Source organism: Pogoniulus pusillus, chromosome 33, assembly GCF_015220805.1.
Source record: "Pogoniulus pusillus isolate bPogPus1 chromosome 33, bPogPus1.pri, whole genome shotgun sequence".
NCBI classification, from domain to species: domain Eukaryota; kingdom Metazoa; phylum Chordata; class Aves; order Piciformes; family Lybiidae; genus Pogoniulus; species Pogoniulus pusillus.
This window is the reverse complement of record NC_087296.1, coordinates 2666762-2684768: the sequence shown is the minus strand read 5'-3', so window position 1 is coordinate 2684768 and position 18007 is coordinate 2666762. Positions and strand designations below refer to the sequence as shown.

At 46.2% G+C, this 18007-nt stretch overlaps 1 protein-coding gene across 1 annotated transcript in view; it reads left to right on the top strand.

Moving 5' to 3' along the window:
- The window catches only part of PREP (prolyl endopeptidase), a 61310-nt gene that overhangs the window by 18276 nt on the left and 25027 nt on the right, over window positions 1-18007 (top strand). Inside the window, exons 7-10 of the mRNA XM_064170221.1 lie at window positions 47-152; window positions 6248-6439; window positions 14859-15056; window positions 17240-17343. Of these exons, the coding sequence (XP_064026291.1) occupies window positions 47-152; window positions 6248-6439; window positions 14859-15056; window positions 17240-17343 (600 nt within the window). The remainder of the gene's footprint in view (window positions 1-46; window positions 153-6247; window positions 6440-14858; window positions 15057-17239; window positions 17344-18007) is intronic.

Below are 18007 nucleotides of genomic sequence, written 5' to 3'. Positions count from 1 at the left end.
TTCCCAGAGGATGAATTGTCTCTGGTTTTCCTGTAAATCCTCACAGGTCTCGGTGGATGGTCGCTATGTCTTGATGTCAATCCGAGAAGGGTGTCACCCCGTGAACAGGCTGTGGTACTGTGATCTTCAGGCAGAGCCTCAGGGTATCACAGGTATGTGTTTTGCTGGTTTTGCTTCATCTTAAGCCAATCTAAGACTTGAAATTAGAAGGACTGTGGCTAGTAGGTTGAGAGAGGTTCTCCCGCCCCTCTGCTCTGCCCTGATAAGGCCACATCTGGAGTACTGTGTCCAGTTCTGGCCCCCCTCCCCCAGTTCAAGAGGGACATAGAACTGCCTGGGAGAGTCCAGCACAGAGCCACAAATATACTGAAGGGAATGGAACAGCTCTGTTTAGGAGGAGAGCCTGAGGGAGCTGGGGCTGTGCTGCTGGGAGAAGAGGAGATTGAGAGGTGACCTCAGCAATGGTTATAAAGCTGTGCAGGTGAGTGGCAGGAGGCTGGAGCCAGGCTCTACTGGGTGATGCCCAGTGCCAGGGCAAGGGGCAATGAGTGGAAGCTGAGGTGTAGGAATTTTCATGGAAGCATGAGAAGGAATGAGAGTGACAGAGCCCTGGAAGAGGGCTCCAGAGTCTTCCTCTCTGGAGATATTCAAAACCTGCCTGGATGTGCTCCTGTGTGATCTGGTCTGGGTGATCCTGCTCTGGCAGTGGGGTTGGACTGGATGAGCTTTGGAGGTCCTTCCAGCCTCTTGCACTCTGTGATTCTGTGAAGTTGTTGATGTGGAATATAGAGCTCTAAATCTGTGCAGTGTTTAACCTCCTGTTTAACCTCTTGCAGAGGCCCTGCTTCTGCTAGCATTTCATTTTCTCTCATGTGTCAGTAGATGGAAGACTCCAGCTTTAGTTCTGTAGTGTTTAAAAGTTCACAGGGAAAAACTGAGATACTATAAACAGCCTTACCAGTCTGTATTCCATCTCCTTCTGCATTGATAGTGCTTTTATGGGTTTAATGGATTTTTACATTACAAAAATTCATTTCTCTCAAGTGCTGATCTCCCATTTTTGACAAAAAAATGCACCAGGCTTAGAGATATTTTTTTTCCCTCCATGAAATACTAGGAAATGAAAAAGAAGTCTCTATTAACTTAGTAACACAACTTTGCTTTGTACCATTAGTGTTATTGCAGAAGAAATGCCTACTTGTATTTCAAATATAGATTCATTCAGTGCTCCTTCCTTACCTTCTAGTTGCATTAGCCTCTGGCTTCTGTGTGTTTAGCTTTTCAAGGGAGGTTCTCCTGCCCCTGTGCTCAGCACTGCTCAGGCCACACCTTGAGTATAGTTCTGGGCCCCTCAATTCAAGAGAGATGTTGAGGTACTGGAAGGTGTCCAGAGAAGGGCAGCAAGGCTGGGGAGGGGCCTGGAGCACAGCCCTGTGAGGAGAGGCTGAGGGAGCTGGGGGTGTGCAGCCTGCAGCAGAGGAGGCTCAGGGCAGACCTCATTGCTGTCTACAACTACCTGCAGGGAGGCTGTAGCCAGGTGGGGTTGGGCTCTTCTGCCAGGCAAGCAGCAACAGAACAAGGGGACACAGTCTCAAGTTGTGCCAGGAGAGGTCTAGGCTGGATGTTAGGAGGAAGTTGTTGTCAGAGAGAGTGATTGGCATTGGAATGGGCTGCCCAGGGAGGTGGTGGAGTTGCTGTGCCTGGAGGTGTTGAAGCCAAGCCTGGCTGGGGCACTTAGTGCCATGGTCTGGTTGCTTGTGTAGGGCTGGGTGCTAGGTTGGACTGGATGATCCTGAAGATCTCTTCCAACCTGTTTGATTCTATGATTCAACCTCAGTGATATGGGCTCAAGTGTGATATTTTGCTCCACGTGGCTGTCATTGGTGGTGTTCTACTGATCATAGGGTTTATACTTGTAGAATATTGGATTGTTGAATTCTGTGATTCTTTGCCTAGAACACAACTCAACTCTCGTTGATTCTGTGGCAGCTGTCTTCAAAAAGTTGAAAAACCCAGAGGCATGTCCTTGTTAGCAGCTCTTTTACTGCTTATGTGCCTGGGAACAACTTCATTCCTCTCATTTCTTGAGAAATAAGATGGTTTCTTCTTGATTGGATTGTCAGCTTTGACTGTTTATTCTTTTCAGTGTGTGGTTTGGTGCAGGGAAGAGAGGATTTACTCATGAATCCATTGGTCTGCAACAAGAAATAAATTGAAGCTCTTTAATCAGGCTTGGCTATGAACTTAAACCAGCATGACATGGCCAATTGGTCTTGTTGAAGTTGTTCTTACTACTATTGACCTTTATTTTGTGGGATGGTAGCAGCTAGGAAGCCTTATAAAAAAATCAGAATCCTCTTGTGAGCAGCACAGAGCTGGTTTGTGAGTCACTGACTCAGAGCTCTGGGCAGAGCTCCACTTTCCTCTTCCTGGGGGAGCTGAAGCATGAAAAGAGAGGAAAAGAGCAGGAGGGGAGTGTAAGGCAGCATGAGGAGCAGAATAAAATTGGTCTGGTTTCTGAGCTCTAGTCAGATGGAAGCTGTGAAATGCTGCTGTGACTTCTGGAATGCAAAAAGTCAAGAGGAATGACCACCTGGGTTGCTGTATTGCAGCTGTGCTGCCTGCAAGCTAAACATGAGTTTGAGTAAGTTGGAGGTACAAAGAGTCTGGAGATGAGAGGACAGTGGTAGGGACTCACCTTGGGTGCTGGCCTCTTTGAGACTGGCAGGTTTTGTCTGGTGGGAACAGTGTGAGGTGGTGGGAGGACACCTAGACCAGAAAAGTAGCTGGTGGAAAATGACTGAAACCAGTGGCTTGGAAAAATGCACTAAAAATGGAGCAACAACTGAAGTTCACAGCTTTCTGGTTGCTTACTCATTGTCAGCTGGAACTGATTTGTGCTGGACTGGCAGAGACAGGTTGCAAGAAGGAATTGAAGAGCAGAGTTGTCAGCCATAAACATTTTGATTTTGTTCTTTTGTCTTTTTTTTGTTCCTCCACACACACACTTTGAGGAAAGGTGGACAAACAAAGGTGATGCTTGTCCCCTTTTTGAAAAGGAGATTGCCTGGCCTTTTGAATCTTGGTTTGCTTCTGAAATTTATAAGGCTTTCCTCTGAAGCAAGGGGGGGAAAAAGCCATGAAGAGTTGCTATATAGAGTAACATCAAAGGAATGAGTCACTCTGTGCTGCATGGCCTGAAAAAGTGCATCCAAACCATTGTAATGAAAATGAACAAGAGAAAAAGGACAGTGAGGAGTCTGCAGACAGGCTGGAAAGTAGAATGGAATGTGGTGGGAAGGAGAATGCTCTTCTTTGGAAAGAGTCTTCTGTGATTGTGGGGATTTTTGAAAGTCATTTCAAACTTTGCTATTGAAACAAGGCCATTCTGCTAGTTCCCTAGCAAAGAGAGAGAGAAAAATCACTTAATTTTTTCCCCAACTTCAGTTGGAGAAAGTATGTGGAAGCCTCAACAATGAAGTGGCTGAGAAAACAATTTCACAGCCCTTAAATGGCAATTCCAAACAGCAACAACAACCCCAAGCAGTGCTACAGGCTGGGGACAGAGTAGCTGAGAGCAGCCAGGAAGAAAGAAACGTGGGGGTGCTGGTAGGAAGTAGCTGAAGATGAGCCAGGAGTGTGCTCAGGTGGGCAGCAGAGCCAATGGCATCCTGGGCTGGCTCAGGAGCAGTGTGGGCAGCAGGACAAGGGAGGTTCTTCTGCCCCTGTGCTCAGCACTGCTCAGGCCACACCTTGAGTGCTATGTCCAGTTCTGGGCTCCTCAATTCAAGAGAGATTTTGAGGTTCTGGAGGGTGTTGAGAGAAGGGCAGCAAGGCTGGGGAGGGGTCTGGAGCACAGCCCTGTGAGGAGAGGCTGAGGGAGCTGGGGGTGTGCAGCCTGCAGCAGAGGAGGCTCAGGGCAGAACTCATTGCTGTCTACAACTACCTGCAGGGAGGCTGTAGCCAGGTGGTCTTGGGCTCTGCTGCCAGGCAAGCAGCAACAGAAGAAGGGGACACAGTCTCAAGTTGTGGCAGGGCAGGTCTAGGCTGGATGTGAGGAGGAAGTTGTTGTCAGAGAGAGTGATTGGCATTGGAAAGGGCTGCCCAGGGAGGCGGTGGATTTGCTGTGCCTGGAGGTGTTGAAGCCAAGCCTGGCTGGGGCACTTAGTCCTATGGTCTGGTTGATTGGCTGTGGCTGGGTGCTAGGTTGGACTGGCTGAGCTTGGAGGTCTCTTCCAACCTGGTTGATTCTGTGATTCTGTGATTCAGTTTGGCTTTCAGTGTCTTGTTTTTTTCAAGTGGAGGCAAATCCCTAGCAATAAAGCTAAGTAGCTAATTGTTAATTTGAGCAGGGAGATCTTGATGCTGCTGCTGGCTGCACATGTCATTTACCAATAGCATCTGCCAGGAAGTTGGTTTTGAAGTTATCAGAGAATCACAGAACATTAGGGGTTGGAAGTGACCTTGAAAAATCATCCAGTCCAACCCTCCTTCCAGAGCAAGATCACCTAGATCAGGTCATGCAGGATCACTTAGATGGGGTCATACGGGAACACATCCAGGTGGGTTTTGTGTTTGTGCTTTGTGTCTGTTGGAGAACGCTTGGTGAGAGATCACCTTTGTTTACTGTTTTCCAACAGTTGCCACATGAGGTCATTGAGCTCTAACTCTTTCCAAACAAAGCATCCATCTTCTCTTTTGAGCAATCACCCAAATGGAAGTAAAATAGAAGCCTTGAAAGTGATTTAGTAATCTCTGCTCCTAAGTGCTTGATTTCTTTCTTCTGGGCTAATCTTTGGTATATCTTGACATGTCTGAACTTTTTAACTGAAAGGAATAAATATTGCCTCCTGCCATTTATTTGTTTTGTAAATTGCAGAGACATTAACTTCCCACAAGCTCTGAGTAGCAACCATCCATCATCTGCAAGGTACTGAGAGCCCTCTCAGTACAAACACAACGAAGTTGGATTCATAAATTCATAGAATGAGTTGGGTTGGAAAGGACCTTGAAGATCACCCAGTTCAACCCCCACCCCTGCCATGGGCAAGGACACCTCCCACTAGCCCAGATTGCTCAAGGTCTCATCCAACCTGGCCTTGAACACATCCAGAAGGGAGCATCCTCAGCAGCCTCCCTGGGCAACCTGTTCCAGTGTCTCACCACCCTTACTGTCACAAATTTCTTCCAAATCTCCAGTCTCAATCTACCCTTTTCAATCTCCAATCCATCCCCTCCCACCCTATCACTACAGGTCCTTGCAAAAAGTACCTCCTTAGATTTCTTACAAGACTTTCCCTGCTGGATGTCAGAGTTCACTGTAGCTGGATGCTCTGTGCATCAAAGCAGGGTTCTCTGTACAACTTCGGGTAGCTGGAGGCACTTGGCAGGGTTTTTTCTTTGACATAAAATCTCTAGAGAAGGACAAAACTTAGGACCTCAAGCAAAACTTCAAGTTTAACATCCAGTTGGTTCACTCAGAGGGTGAGATACTGAGTTGACTGTAGGGGGCCTACAGGAAGGCTGCAGTGGGACTATGGATAAGGTCTTGGAATGACAGGATGAGGAGGAATGGGTTTAAACTGGCAGAGGGGAGGTTGAAAGTGGGTTTTAGGAAAGGGTTCTTTGCAGTGAGGGTGGTGAGACACTGGCACAGGTTGCCCAGGGAGGTCTTCAAGGCCAGATTGGATGAGGCCTTGAGCAGCCTGTTCTAGTGTGAGGTGTCCCTGCCTATGATGAGGGGGTTGAAACTGGCTGAACTTTGAGGTCCCTTCCAACCTAAACCATTCTGTGATTCTATGACTGGCTTCTCTGGGAAGTTTGTGTTATGTAGCACGAGAAGTAGACTTTAATTGACTAATTTATCACTTTGCATGTAGAGACAGGGAAGTTCTCCTTAAACCAAAATGGCAATTAAGAGTTACAAGCTTTATGAATGTGCTAAGCCTGCTTATGCTCTCTTATTACATTTAATGGGTTTAAAATGACCTTAGCTACCTCACTGCTTCCTCAATTATTCTCTTTCCTTTATTTTAATAAACTTAATTACAGCTCAGCTATGATCTATTTCCATTATTCTGCTCAGCTTTTAATGTGATAAAACAAGCTGCTGTGCTGCTTTATTGAGGCAAACCTTAGAGAGTTCCTCGAGCAGATTGATTGCGCAGTCGCTTTGGTCGCGCTCAAAAGCCAAGACCAAAAGCAAGGAGCAGAAGCAAAGTTCAAGGTCGTGTGTTTGTTCCTGCAGGAATGCTTCAGTGGGTGAAGCTGATTGATAACTTTGAGGCTGAATATGAGTATGTCACCAATGAGGGCACAGTCTTCACCTTCAAGACAAACCGCCACTCTCCAAACTACCGCCTCATCAACATCGACATCAGCGACCCCGACGAGGCCAAGTGGAAAGTTCTTGTCCCTGAACATGAAAGAGATGTCCTAGGTAAGAGCTGATGTCACCTAAAGGATTTTCTAGCTTGCTTTTTTCGTTCTGTTGTGTTCTGGTGGTTTGGGAGTTCCCTGTCCTCCCAACTTATGCAATCACCCAGACTAGATTCAGCCAGCTGGAAGTTAAGGAATGAAGCTTTATATTTGCAGCTTAGCACAAGATACAAGCAGATAGTTACAGCTATAGACAGCAATATACAAGTTAAAGGTAATACAGAAACACAACAGCCCTCCCAGAAACCAGAGTCCCCAGGAGGGCTTCCTGGCCATTTGAGCTGATATCTACTTCAGACATAAGAATATTCAGAACAGAGAAAATTAGAAGTAGAAACTCTGAGTGGAGGGGTGGACGTTCTAGAGACAGGCCATAGAATGGCAACAGTGGATAACTTAATGTCATTTCACCAGACTTGGTGTGATGGTTTGGGAGTCTTATGAAATCACCCAGACTAGACTCAGCTGGCTGGAAGTTAAGGAATGAAGCTGAACAGTCACAGCTTAGCACAAGATACAAGCAGATAGTTACAATATGCACAGCTCTGGACAGAAATATACATGTTAAAGGTAATACAGACACACAGCAGCCTTCCCAGAAACCAGAGTCCCCAGGAGGGGCTCTCAACCACCCTTCCACCTTCTTCCCACCCTTATCCCAGAGTGTGCCTTATGTGCAAAGTGAGTTTGGAGGGTGGCCAAGGGAGGTTAGAAGCAGAAGGGTTAGTTACTCAGATCCAAGCAGAAGGGAAACACGCACTCGAAAGAGAGACATCCACACTGTCTTACTGATGTTTGTGTCCTTGTTTTCCTACATCTCAGCAAGCCTCTGAGTGCAGCAGCCATTACCATTGTTTCCTTTTCACAGCCTAGAATCTAATTCTTCTCATTAAAATATTCCAATTAGCCTCAAGCTGGCACATGTGTGAAAGGTGATTCTCCTCCTCTGCTCTGGTGAGACCTGGAGCACTGTGTCCAGTTCTGATGCCTCCAGCATAAGAGGGACATGCTGCTGCTGGAGCACATTTAGAGGTGGTCATGAAAATGATCAGAGGAATGCAGAAACCTACCCTATGGGGACAGGCTGAGAGAGTTGGGGATGTTCAGCCTGAAGAGGAGAGGGCTCCAGGGAGACCTTACAGCAACCTTCCAGTACTTGAAGTGGGCTACAAGAAAGCCAGGAAGAGGCTTTTAGTAACAAATAAGAGGGAATGGATTGAAGCTTAAGCAGGGCAGGTTGAGACTGGAGGTTAGGAAGAGATTCTTGACAGTGAAGGTGGTGAGACATTGGCACAGGTTTCCCAGGGAGGTTGTGGATGCTCCGTTCCTGGAGATGTTCAGAGCCAGATTGGATGAGGCCTTGAGTGAGCTGATCTAGTGGGAAGTGTCCCTGCCCATGTCAGGGGATTGGAACTGGATGATATTTAAGGTCCTTTCCAACTCAAACTATTCTATGAATCTTGGCCAAACCTTTTTTCTCCTATGTTTAAACTTTGTTTAGGATTTGAGATTAAAAAAGAATTGATGTTCAGGATCCATTTTTCTCTCTCTCTCTAGCGTCCTGTGTGGCCACACTGAGATTGCTTCATCTGTCCTTGGTTTAATTCTGTGTTTGTAGGATGTGAAAGCATTTTCCTGCTTCGTGTCAGTGTAGTGAAGGTTTACTAGACAGTGAAGGATTGCAGCAAGAGGGACTTTGTAAGCAGAAAGAGGAGGAAGAGCAAACCTGGCACAGTGCAGCACACTGTGAGCAGAGCTGGTCAGAGTTTGAGACAAGATTTTCCGTTGTATGGGGATGAGTACACAGCACTTGAAAAAAAAGCCTCAGGAAAATTGAAGGCAGTGGAATTTTTTGAGGATAAAAGTCAGTTCAAAAGATAAATCTTTGGGGTTGATATAATTCAAGGCTTTGGGTTCGTTGGGATTTTTTGATCCTATCATTTTAGAGAGAGTTTTGTTAGCACTGTGAATTAGTTTCAGATAAACCAGAAAAGGCCCTGAGCTGGGTTTTTTTTTGACAGATATTTGTGTGCATTTCTGTAGCCTGTTCTCCCTCTCTACAAGATAAAATGATGATTTATAGGACTGCCATAATTACAGCTCTTCACAAAGACTCTGATTTTTCTATTTTACCTTTATACAACCTCTCTTGTGTTTGCTCCTCTTCCACTGAAGCCTGTAGAATGATTTAGATTTTCTGGGTGGTTGGATAGTGTCTGTACAGTGCCTTCTGTCTTTCCTCCCTGGGACAAACCTTTTTGACTACTATTTCAAATTCCTTCTAAGATTTTGCTTTTCACAGAATCATAGAATCAACGAGGTTGGAAGAGACATCCAAGGTCAGCCAGTCCAACCTAGCACCCAGCCTTGGCCAATCAACCAGACCATGGCACTAAGTGCCTCATCCAGGCTTTCCTTGAACATCTCCAGGGATGGTGACTCCACCACCTCGCTGGGCAGCCCATTCCAATGCTAATCACTCTCTCTGCCAACAACTTCCTCCTAACATCCAGCCTAGACCTCCCCAGCACAACTTGAGACTATGTCCCCTTGTTCTATGCTGGTCGCCTGGGAGAAGAGCCCAACCCTGCCTGGCTATAACCTACCTTCAGATAGTTCAAGACACCTGGAAAAAAAAATCTTTGTTTCTGTCTGCATTTCACAATGTTCCTGCCACAACCTAGCAAAGTATGTCCCAAAGTGCAACATAAATGGTGACTGAGCACTCCTAGAGCTGCAGTGGCATGGCAGATGGCTGGCATTTGGAACGTTGCATGGAGTTTGGTAAGCACCACACCAGCAAATTAGAGCCTGGGGAGGCACAAGTCTTAAGATGGTGAACATTTTGAATCAGGAACTTTCTGCATCTTAAGTGAAGCATAGGCTGGGTATTCAGAGGAAGTTCTTCCCAGAGAGAGTGATTGGCATTGGAATGGGCTGCCCTGGGAGGTGGTGGAGTCGCTGTCCCTGGAGGTGCTCAGGCAGAGCCTGGGTGAGGCACTTAGTGCCATGGTCTGGTTGATTGTCTAGGGCTGGGTGCTAGGTTGGTCTGGCTGAGCTTGGAGGTCTCTTCCAACCTGGTTGATTCTCTGATTCTAAGCAGATAATAGGTTTAAGTGAAAAATTGCTTTCAATTCTAGTTTCTGATGGCATGCAAAGTTGCTGGCAGCCTGTGGAGCCATAATTAACTTCTGAGGGACAGCAATTTATGACACGGGAACAAGATGAAGAATTGACTGAGGGGTGGTGAGTGTCCAGATAGAGTGGGACAGAAATACTGACATGAAATATGTGTGGATTGACCTGAGATGTGATCTAGGCAGCCTGAGGAGCTTTGAGCAGTGGATGTGTAGGGACTGGCTGTGTATTCACAGAATCACACAATTTCTTCCCAGGAAGACAAAGGCCACATCTGCTTTTCACTACATTGTGATATTTACTGCAACTCCTTTTTGGTTTTGTTCTAAAGGCAAAGTTGTGATGAGTTCCTGTTTGTGTACATGCAAAAAAGGTAAAATGCAGTGGGTGAGACACTCCTATCTGTGCCAGCCTTATACAAAGGGAAAAGGAGCTGCATGTGGCAAGCTGGAAGTTCAGATAAATGGGTTTGCTGAAGGCAGTGGCCTTCAGACTGTAAACACCACAGGCATTCACCTCTTAAACACTTGAAGACAAACATAATCTATTATATAAAACCATCAGAGTGACTTTCAGGAGTCTGTTGTGTGCCATTAAGCTGCTGCTCTGGCTGCACATTCAGATGCAGCAGCAGTCATATATCCACTTCTGCCTCTGCCTTCTCAGAGTGGTACCTGAAGCAACTGGATTGAATTAACAGCTGCAAGTGTCTCTATCAGGCAGTGAGCTATAAGCAGATCTTAGTGCTACAGTGAAGTAAATTTGAGTTGTTCAGCTCTGGAGAGACCTAATAGCAACCTTCTAGTACCTGAAGTAGGCTACAAGAAGGCTGCAGAGGGACTGTTTGCAAAGGCCTGCAGTGATAAGAGAAGAGTTTTAGCGTGTTCAGAGGTGGTGATCTCTTCTACCAGGCAAGCAGCAACAGAAGAAGGGGACACAGTCTTAAGTTGTGCCAGGGGAGGTCTAGGCTGGATGTTAGGAGGAAGTTGTTGGCAGAGAGAGTGATTAGCATTGGAATGGGCTGCCCAGGGAGGTGGTGGAGTTGCCATCCCTGGAGGTGTTTGAGACAAGACTGGATGAGACAGTGCTATGGTCTAGTTGATTGGCTAGGGCTGGGTGCTAGGTTGGACTGGCTGAGCTTGGAGGTCTCTTCCAACCTGCTTGATTCTGATTCTATGAAATAAACCCCCTCTCCTTCACTCGAGGAAGTCAGCAAGCAAGCTTGTCTTTAGGTCGTGTTTTAATCATGCCAAGATGTAGTTTAGAAAGCCATAATTTCAGCAGGAGGCAGTTGGTAATTCATTGTATTGAGTGGCAGTGTAATGAAAACCTTGCAGTGAAGTCAATTTGATATTCTGTGTGCCAGAAATGACAAATGTAATGAAATGCCTTCTGCAAGAGCCAGGGCAGCAGTGATCCAGAGGGTAAAAGAGTGCTGCTGCTTGTCCCATTTTACATCCATGCTGAAGTGGTACTTGCCTGTATTGGAATTTCTGTATAAGCAGTGCAGTCAGTGCTGCTCTGGGTGACAGATGTACCCTGTTGGGTATGTTTGTGTGGCTCAGAGGTCTGCTCTAGTGCCATCTGCCATGGCCACCTTCATTTCTCTGTGTTGACGTGGATTCTAAAGCTGCACTGTGCACATAAAAAGAGATTTATGAACTATAAACTCAGGATTAAGAATTCTGAGGCTTTGCCAGTGGCCCCAAGTGGCAAAATAAAAGAAATTCCACAAAGTATTGTGATGCATTCACAGGGAAGATGCTGGAGCTAATACAATCTGACCAAGAAATAAACACACCTGCCTGCAAGGCAGTGGGAATGGCAGTTGAGTTCTTCAACATATTCTTCAAGATAGACTTTTTCCATTGGCTTTGACCTTCTCTTGTTGATTTGGGAAAGCCAAACATGTTCCTGCCCTGAGGTTGTGTACATGCCTTGCTTTACAAGGGACTTCACACAGTGCTGAGGCAAATTCAGATCTCTGTTCAGTGAGCTGAGGGGAGGAAATAAATGACATTTACTTCAAATTAAATTTAAGAAGGGCTTCAGATCATATTGGAGTGTGAGGAGACTCATTTCCTCCTCTTTGGAGTTTACTTATGAAGTGTTACTTTCAATTTTCACAGAGCCTAGAATAGAATCATAGGAGAGATTCAGGTCTAAGGCTCAAGTAGTGCTGTAAATGACCACACAGCTACAAGTAGTTGTGCTGGGTTACTTCAAAGGCAGCTAGGAGACTGTAAGTGAGGTCTGCCCTGAGCCTCCTCTTCTGCAGGTTGCACACCCCCAGCTCCCTCAGCAGCATCTTGCCCTCAGGAATCTCCTTCACTCCCTTGCCCTGTGGTGGTTTTCAGAGTGCCCTTAGCTTTACACGCTCAGGACTGTGAGTTGCAAAGCAGATGCATGAAGGATTATGTGACTGTTCTGAGGAGCAGTTCTGTGGCCCTCAGAACAGTCACATAATCCTTCATGTGTGTAGCCCAGAGAGAGCACCCCATGGAGACAGTGCAGAAGTGTGGCAGAGAGGAGGGAGCTGGCTGCAGTGCAGCTGACCAGATTGATCAGCTTCTGCTGGGAAATGTGGAGATAAAACCCAGCAAACCAACTGGGATGTGGCTTAGCTCCAGTGTTTCCCAGCAACAAAAAGCACCCCCTAAGATCTAGCCAAGTCAGATTCAGTCCCTCAGTCACTGGGGACATGGGGAGAGGATGTGGTGCAGATGCATGTGTCTGAAAGTATTGTTCTCCTGCCCTGGCAGGGCTTTTGTGTCTCTGTTACCTCTGTTTATCACAACCAGCCTGCAGCAGTCACAGATGACTAAAGCCTGTGGGTTTCTTATGGAAGCTTGCTCCTGGTATTTGCAGCTCCAGAACAGCTTTGCTCTCCTGACTCTTTCCTGTTTGTGTGTCTCATACTGAGGGGATGTGGGGTATAAAACTGTTGTCTGGTTGAAATTGGCTGGAGCTTTTGCATAAGTGCAGCAGAGCTGGCTGTGACTCAGGGTAGCATCTCAGAGAGAAGACTTGCTTTATGTTGTGAGGGCTGCTTTATGTTGTGAGGGCTTCTAAACATTTACTCACATTTGGAAATGATTTGTGTTTTGTTCTCTAAACTGCTCATTCTTTGCTTGCCATTCTGCCCAGGAGTAGATTGGAGTGGTGGTTATGGGTGATTTTAGTTGAGATCACAATGGATACCTGTTGAGCTGCAGAGACACTGAAGGTTATGGTCAGTGTCTGTGCTGACTGAAGAAAACCAAATGACCTTCCAGGAGTGTTTTCCAGTTAAAGCCTTGCCTGTCCAGTGAGAAGTGCTCACTGTTGGGTGGGCACACAAGCAGATTGTACGGCAAGGAACTCTGTGGTTTTTAAGCTGAAGACTTTGGGCTGCCTAGCTCTTGTAGCTTGGCATGTTCTCCATCAACATTTCACCCTGCATTGTCAAAGCCTGTTTGTACAGTTGGCCACTGAGCGTGCTGTAGCTGCTGCTGCAGAAATGAAAGGTCAGAACTGTCAGAAGTAATTAAGGTTAGTGGCACAGATGCTTGGTTTGAGGATTTAACCTTTTTTTTTTCCCCTCAGACTGTTTCAAAAGATGCTGTCCGTTGTCTTTAAAGGGACCAGCTTTAGCCTTTAGGCACCTGAAGTTTGCAAGCAGACAGTCTGAAAAGCTTGCAGGAGACAGAGAGGCATGCAGGGTGTGCTCTGCAAAGCAAGGAGCATGACTGTTCATGCAGCAAACTGCAGCTCTCAGTGCTGAGCATGGCAGTAGCAGAGACTCTGCTGGTAGCCTCTAGTCAAAAAATAGCTGCTGTTAATAATTCAGTGTTGGTTTAGCTTGCTCTGTGTGTAAGTGTGGGGTCGCTGTGTCTTTTCTTCTGCTCTGCCAACCTGCTTCAATGTTTTGCTCTATTTGACTTCTGTATTTCTGTGGAGCTTCTGTTGCTGTAAGTTTTGGAGGCAGTTGGCAGTTACACACACATGAAGTTGGGTTTTGAAGTCTCATGGAGTGCTTTAAAAACATTTTCATAGAATCAGCCAAGTTGGAAGAGACCTCCAAGATCATCCAATCCAACCTATTTTGTGTTGTCTTCTCTCATTTGCTATATTCACTCTGCTAAGAGCATCTGATTTGCAAAGCAGAGATGTGGTGGGAAGTTAATATTGTTGCTTCTTAGGTTTTTCAATCTGAAGGTTGGAAGGGACCACTAAAATCAGCATCCAGCCATCGACCCAGCACCTTCATGGCCATTAAACCATGTCCCATAGTGCCATAGTCACAAGTTTCTTGGACACCTCTAGGGACAGTGACTCCACCATCTCCCTGGGGAGCCTGCTCCAGTCCCTGACCACTCTTGCACTGGAGAAATTTTTTGCTACAATCCAACCTAAACCTCCCCTGGTACAATTTCAGGCCATTTGCCCTCATCCTATCACCTGATACTAGAGACAAGAGACTGACCCCTACTTCACTCCTTTAAGGAGTTGTAGAGATCTTCCCTCAGCCTCCCCATGTAGCCCAGCAGCCTTACCCATGGGCAGTTGAGTCTTCTTAATAAAAGAGTGATGCCTCTTCATCCTGTGGAAGTAAAGTAATCATGTCCTTAGCCTCTTAAAGAAAAGCATCATTGAACTGCCTCATCAAACATCCATTACACTGCACGGCTTCATCAGATGAGGCATTCAGGATCATTGCATATTCATTTTCAAATAAAGATTGCTGAAGTGGTGGCTTTGTTGAAGCAAAACTACGTTTCCTCTGCACTGGAATTAGATGTGAAAGTGTCAGGCTTCCTGAATTTCAGAATCAGGTCATGTCTGAATGTTTTCTTCTTTCTGGAGGTGTTTAAAAGGAGAGTGGATGTGGTCTTGTTAAGGTCTCCCCAAGATCTCCAACACATGGTATGTGATGCTCTTAGGAGCTCTGCTCTCCAAGGGTTTAGACATGGGGCCAGCACACTGATTCCTGCTGAGCAGGACTCTACAGCGTGGTATTAAGAGGAGAGTGGCTGTGGTGCTTGAGGCTGTGGTCTGGTGATGAAGGCTGCTGGGATGAAGGTTGGACTGGATGCTCCTGGTGGTCCTTTCCAACATAGCAATTCATAGTGATGAGATGTGCTGAGAGCTTTGGGTTAGTCAGGGACTTGTCAGTGTGAAACTGATGATTGGACTCGAGGAGCTTGAAGAGCTTTGCCAATCTAAGACATTCTGTGTTTCATTACAGTTTTTTTTGTACTGTATTTTCCATGGCTTTGTTTTTCCTTTTCCATGCTCTGCAGAGTGGGTTGCTTGTGTGAGGTCCAACTTCCTGGTTTTGTGCTATCTACATGATGTGAAGAATATCCTGCAGCTTCATGACCTGGCTACTGGTGCACACCTGAAGACTTTCCCCTTAGAAGTTGGCAGTATTGTGGGATACAGTGGCCAGAAGAAGGACACAGAAATATTCTATCAGTTTACTTCCTTTCTATCTCCAGGTAAGATTGGGGTTTCCTTTTCCTGGCAACAATATCTTCCCTGTTTACTGTTGTTCAGCAGGTATTAGATATGTCTGAGATGCAGATAAAACTGCTTCCCCCCGTGCAGTAAGTAGGAGTTGTGCACTTCAGAATGTCCCAGTCCTTGGTCCAGGCAGCCTGAAGAACTTGGCTACTGCTGTTTGAGAGACCTGCAGTGAGACATTACTCAAGACTGGCCTGTACTAGTGACGTAACTGTAGCATTCTCACAGCTGTTGCTCCATCCAGCAAGACATGTTTAAAAATGCTGTTGAAGACAACTGTTCATGAACTGTCATTCACATGAATGAAAGTTACAAGTGTTATTTCTCTGACAGTTTTGTGCTTTCATTTATGCATAGACTCATAGGCTGGATGTTAGGAGGAAGTTCTTCACAGAGAGAGTGATTGGCATTGGAATGGGCTGCCCAGGGGGGTGGTGGAGTCACCATCCCTGGAGGTGTTCAAGAAAAGACTGGACGGGGCACTTGGTGCCATGGTCTGGTTGACTGGATAGGGCTGGGGGATATGTTGGACTGGATGAGCTTGGAGGTCTCTTCCAACCTGGTTGATTCTATGATTCATTAAGGCACCCTCACTGTCTATCCTTACAACTCTTGATGGTGTTGGATTGCAGTGAAAATCCTCTTTACACAATCCTGCAGAGACAGAGCTGCCCAGAGCATGGCATGATGCCAGTGTGGCACACCAGTAAATACTCCAGGATTCTGAATAGGAAAAGAGCAGTTCTCAAGGCAGTGTAAGAGATGAAAATGTATTTGCTGTTCTTTCTTATTTCTTTATGGCCCACACAATCAATAGCTGAAACAGGACAGGATTCAAATATGGAGAAATGAGAGAGGCTCCAGAATCTTTCTCATCTTCCATGGTTGTGAGTAGTCATGAATCATGAGGTGGTAATAGAATGTTCTTAGAACTCAGAGCTGTGTTTTAGCTCTGTTTAGTTCACTGCTGCATGGCTGTGTAATACTCCTGGTAGGTTGCTTTGCTAGGAAGGTTTGTGTCCAATTAATCAAAATAAGGTTTCAGGCTTATCAGATAAGTGTGATGAATTTCCTGCTGTTATCTTACTGTTCACATAACCAGAAATGTGATGTTTAATGTTTCCTGTTCCTCCTTTAAGCAAACTTAAACAACATTGCAGCTATTGCAGCTGGAGAGGAACTGAAGGACACTCTTGCATTTACCTCTAATTTACCAGCTTGATCTTTTGCATAGTTATTTCTTTATATCCCACCTGGTGGACTAGAAGCAGCCATTGGGTGGTACAGACACCCCCCTGAGCCACACTGGGATGTCAGCCCCAGTCAGAACTGTGCTCTTGTTTGAATTACAATAGCAGTGAGCTGGGACAGTTTGTCATGTTCTGATCTTGCCTACTGAAGCAGTGAGCTGAGGCAACCTTCCTGTCCTGGTTACCAGTACCTTGAGCTGATTGAAATGGGATTTAGGAACAAGTTCTGCACCATGAGGGTGCTGAATGCTGCAACAAGTTGCCCAGGGAGGTAGTTGAGGCCCCATCCCTGGAGCTATTCAAGGTCAGGCTGGACAAGGCTCTGATTAACCTGATCTAGTGGAGAATGTCCCTGCTGACTGTAGGGAGTTTGGACTAGACGACCCTTAGAGGTCACTTGTCTTCATTTCCATAGGTAAGCTGTGCCTGTCTGCCACAATTTCAAGTGGCTGCTCAGCATTTTCAGTTCTCTGGGAGCCTGTTTGAATTGTAATTTCACAATATTATTGTCACAAAGAAAAATAAAAGGCTGGCCTGAGTGAAGTTCTTGATTTATTTATCCTCAGTCTGGCAGCTCTAGATGAGATGTTTTAAAATTGACTTCATACTTCTTTCTTTCCAGTTTATCATTCTCAGACAGTGCTGTGTAACTTTATGAACACAAAGTTGATTTTCCCCTTTGCTTAACCCACTTTGGATGCCTGGCTCCATATGGGCAGTGAGAATGACTCTTTCTGTGCAGCTTTCCTTGAGCACAATATAGCTGTTAGAAATTCTGTAGTTTGTGTCTGCAGCTGCTCTTTTTCACCCTGCTGAGTTACTTTTGCCATTCATTATGACAGTTCCTAAACCAGCATCCTTGTGATGCTGGCCATACAGAGAGCTGACAAGCTTGCACTCTGTTTCAGGTATTATATATCACTGTGATCTGACCAAAGAGGAGCTGGAGCCAACAGTTTTCCGAGAAGTGACTGTGAAAGGATTTGATCCCTCAGCTTACCAGACAGTCCAGGTAAGAAACATGAGTCCTGCTGCCTTGCTGTGCTCACTTGCCCAGGTGGCCAAGAAGGTCAAAAGCATCCTGGCCTGTGTCAGGAATGGTGTGGCAAACAGGACCAGGAAAGTCCTTCTGCCCTGTGCTCAGCAATGATTAGGAAACACCTTGAGTGCTGTGTCCAGTTCTAGGGCCCTCAGTTTAAGAAAGATGTTGAGGTGCTGGAAGGTGTCCAGAGAAGGGCAGCAAGGCTGGGGAGGGGCCTGGAGCACAGCCCTGTGAGGAGAGGCTGAGGGAGCTGGAGGTGTGCAGCCTGCAGAGGAGGAGGCTCAGGGATGACCTCACTGCTGTCTGCAGCTCCCTGAAGGGAGGCTGTAGCCAGGTGGGATTGGGCTCTTCTGCCAGGCAAGCAGCAACAGAAGAAGGGGACACAGCCTCAAGTTCTGCCAGGAAAGGTCTAGGCTGGATGTTAGGAGGAAGTTGTTGTCAGAGAGAGTGATTGGCATTGGAATGGGCTGCCCAGGCAGGTGGTGGAGTCACCGTCTCTAGAGGTGTTTGAGAGGAGGCTGGGTGAGGCACTTAGTGCCATGGGTTAGTTAATGTGAAGGCTTAGGTGATAGCATGGACTCGATGATCTTAGAGGTCTTTTCCATCCTGGTTAATTCTGTGATTCTGTGACTTA